The sequence below is a fragment of the Lolium rigidum genome, chromosome 7 (genome assembly GCF_022539505.1).
Source record: "Lolium rigidum isolate FL_2022 chromosome 7, APGP_CSIRO_Lrig_0.1, whole genome shotgun sequence".
Classification (NCBI taxonomy): Eukaryota; Viridiplantae; Streptophyta; class Magnoliopsida; order Poales; family Poaceae; genus Lolium; species Lolium rigidum.
This window is the reverse complement of record NC_061514.1, coordinates 58217571-58221015: the sequence shown is the minus strand read 5'-3', so window position 1 is coordinate 58221015 and position 3445 is coordinate 58217571. Positions and strand designations below refer to the sequence as shown.

Genomic DNA, 3445 nt, shown 5'->3' with positions numbered 1-3445 from the left:
GATCTGTTCACCTCTCATCATGTTTTGTTTAGCCGGTCGATGCGTGCCGTGTCTGTGTGTCAAACTCATCCAATTACATATTCATCCATAGGCAAACAAGAACATTTGCATGTGCAGTGAAGTTAATTGATTCCGTCAGAGAAGTGCCGCTCGCCTTCCACTACTTCTGGAGTAGTTGGGATCAGAGTGCAGACGACGAGAGTAATTTATACGGGTGGATACGGAATCTCTCGCCAAAATCTGAAAGCGAAGCTGGCGAAATTCGTGAGCCCCTCCAAAGAATCTGAAATGGAGATACCCATCGATACGAGTCCACATGACCGTCGACGTCGATGCGCCCACTGCTGCTGAATCATGATCACCATCTCTTTGTTTCAGAGATGCTGCCCTGCAGATGGGTCTCGGCCACACAGCAATTCATAGCGTGCGACACGTTGATCAAACACGGGCCGTATGCGATTCAGACACAGAAGTAGTATTCAGGTCCCAGTCTACACTGAATGCCTGACAGAGAGTGGTTTCAAACCCAAAACCAGCCCTAGAAAAGTGTAGCCACGAACATGAATTTGCACCGTGAAAGCTCGCAAAGACACACCGGTTACCAAACACCTGAAATATACTGGTTTAAGATGGGAGTACACCATCACAGCCAACAATAGCATTGTCATCACACATCTTCTGGTCGACCTTATTCCAGGCAGCAACACCGCATTACTACTACAGGTCCAGGTGAGCGCCATGTCTGTACTATAGCACAAGCACACTAGAGATAATTAGGAGCCCAGCTTAGAAGAGTGATAGAGTCGCAGAGCTAGGCTCGAGTTCTTGGTGGCGCGATCAGGCGGTTGGGGGCGGCTTCTCGATGTCCTCGAGCGGGCGGTACCACACCTTCTGGTCCAGCACGGAGCCGGTGGCACTGGCGGTGGCGGTCGGCGGCGCGCCGGGGACGAACTTGCCGTCCAGCGCGGCCGGGCCGAAGACGCCGGTGGTCGGGTGCGGGCCCCAGTACTTGTCCGGGGTGTTGGGCCCGCCGATCACATCGTCCGGCACGAAGGCCGGGCGCACCTGGTCGTCCAGGTTCTTGTCGTAGGCCGAGGCGTGCACCGCCCTCCTGCGAGAAGAGCACAATTAAGCAACCGGAATGTTAGTTAGGTTGTTGTTGGGCTGCTTAGCTTGTAATGGTACCACGTTGACTTGACAGTAACACATCAACAGCAGATCCGAAACTTAAACATGATGATGCAAAGTAGAGTTATGAGGCAGCCTTGGCCGCATTGACTTGTAGTAGCTACACCAATCATGTGAAGATTCAATTCTTCCCTGTCGATGTGCCGTTCAATTTTCCATTTTCCCCTCGAATTTATTTGATTTGTGCCGGCACAATAAGACAATACTAGCACCAATCTTAGACGCTGGGTTCCCCTGATCATGTGGGCTGCACAGGACAAAAGTGTGGTGGGCAGTTTCTGTTTGAAGCTCATGCGAAGAGTGCCGATCACTGTCCACCAGTTTCTATCTAGTCTGGCACGCAACGCAAGTGTCCGACGACACTGAAGGAATGCACGAACCATGCCGTGTGAGCTAAGCAGGGGCACATCACCACCACCATCATCCGTTTTACACGTTCAGATGATCGTATTTCACACTCCAAGGTGTAGGTGACACAAAAAGTCGAGACTGCCAACACGGACTCAACTGAAGATCGCCCTCTCGGTCATGGCCTCATGGGTCAGCACGACTGACTGGGGAGAACGTGGAGGGGCACGACGGGCAACGCATGTGGGATGGGGCCGTCGGTGGGTGGATCTGGATAAGTCCGACTCACTATACTAGCGTGTACGGTCACCGCTACGTGGGTCCTGGTTGGACGGCCCAGATCGGAAAAAAGCAGAAGATGGTGGCGCACGGTACTGGAACGGGCCCTACGGGCCTGATGCGAAAGGACGGCTGCTGGGCCCGGCCCTGTAGGGCTGACGGTGACGGCGGGCCCGTCGTCAGACCCACCCCACCCGTTTATTGGACCTGGAGTGAAAACCAAGGCAGCGCCTGCGGGTGGGGCACGGCGGCACCAAACACCAAACCCGTCCGCCTCGATCTCACTCGCTCCTTTTTTTGTCGTAAAAGAAAAGATCTCGGTGAAAGCGAGACAGAACGTCGGGCTCTCCTCATTCGTCGGGACTGCGCGTGCTGTGTGACCTGTGAGAAATATCCCTCCACTGTTTCTCCATCTTCTTCCTGTGGCTGCGTCAGCCTCTACTAACTATAGTTGCTGTTTGGCCTTTTCCTTCAGCTAGCCGAGTTTGACAGAGGCGAGGAACTCGGGAGCAGGCGAGGAGCAAGACAAAAAATAATATCTCCATGGATCTGGAATGCTTGGTTCTCCTTTCTGGCTGCAGGGAGTTCCGGTGGTGATGCAGATTGGTGACGAATAGGGAGGCAGGAGATCTAATCAAGGTTGGCGATATTTACAAAGCGGAGCGGCGAGGGCGACATCTTCATCGCCATGGAGGGAGACGGCCTTGCCTAGCTCCAGTAGCACGACGACGATGGTATCTACCAACGGACCCGCAACAAAATACTAGTACCAACAAACTGAAATCCACAACACCGCTTCGGAAACACAAGGATTTCACGCCTAATATATCAGGTGTCAATCACTAACCAAGATACTAGACAAAAGTGTAGTGGGAGGCCGGGACGGCGAGTTCTTTGAATCCCACGCAAAAGGCGTGCTAGAACAACCCCTGCAAATCTCAGCAAGAACAGGATCTTGGATGGCGCCGTGCTAGTTCTAACAAATTCACAAAATACTCTGTTTCTCTTCTCTAAAGAGAAAACAAACACTCTGTTCTCCTTTTTCGGGGCATATGAGCTCACACGGCAGTATGTGAGCGTACCTCGGGGAGGCGGAGGCGGGCTTGCCGCCGGCGAGGACGCGCGCGACGAGGTTCCCAGCGATCCGGCCCTTGGACCCAGCCACTGCGGCCATGCAAAGGTCGGTCGACGAAGAGCGGTGGGACAGAGAGGCGGGGGAGCAGGTGCTGGGGGAGAGAAAGGGAGTGGGTTTCAGTTGAGAGAATTCCACACCGCTCCCGCTGCTACTTATAGCGGCGCCCGGCGCAGGGCGCAGGGAATACGATGCCGGCAAGGCTATCCGTCTAGAAGGAACGGATCGGAGGTAGCTGCGGCCTACGGCTACCGGGAAACAACAGTGCTGACGGTACCGTCGCTGATTGGAGTAGCTTGCTACAGTCAGCTACGTACACACCTGCCGCGTACAGGAGCCTATCACTTTATGGACGGCCAACGGATCGCTGTTCATTTAATTGTGGGCCTTGCTATGTTTGGGGAGAAAGTGCTTCGTGGATCATTTGTTACACGGAAATCATGCTAAAACCATGCCACGGTCATGTGTGCTGTTGACAAAAAACCCTGCGAGATTTGA

At 53.7% G+C, this 3445-nt stretch overlaps 1 protein-coding gene across 1 annotated transcript; it reads right to left on the bottom strand.

Moving 5' to 3' along the window:
- Nucleotides 1-598: 598 nt before the first annotated feature.
- On the bottom strand, nt 599-3148 carry LOC124675459 (late embryogenesis abundant protein At5g17165-like). Its single transcript, XM_047211534.1, has 2 exons — nt 2898-3148; nt 599-1111 (listed from the first exon to the last, which is right to left on the bottom strand). The coding sequence occupies exons 1-2, from the start codon at nt 2987-2989 to the stop codon at nt 838-840; spliced, it is 366 nt and encodes a 121-aa protein (XP_047067490.1). The 5' UTR covers nt 2990-3148; the 3' UTR covers nt 599-837.
- Nucleotides 3149-3445: the final 297 nt, after the last annotated feature.

What these genes read in the sequence shown, in the direction of transcription:
- LOC124675459 (XM_047211534.1), bottom strand. Translation starts at nt 2,989, where the DNA reads ATGGCCGCAGTGGCTGGGTCCAAGGGCCGGATCGCTGGGAACCTCGTC. An exon ending in CCCGCCTCCGCCTCCCCGAG is followed by an intron (nt 1,112 to 2,897) that starts GTACGCTCACAT and finishes CTCTTCTCGCAG; the next exon opens with GAGGGCGGTGCACGCCTCGG.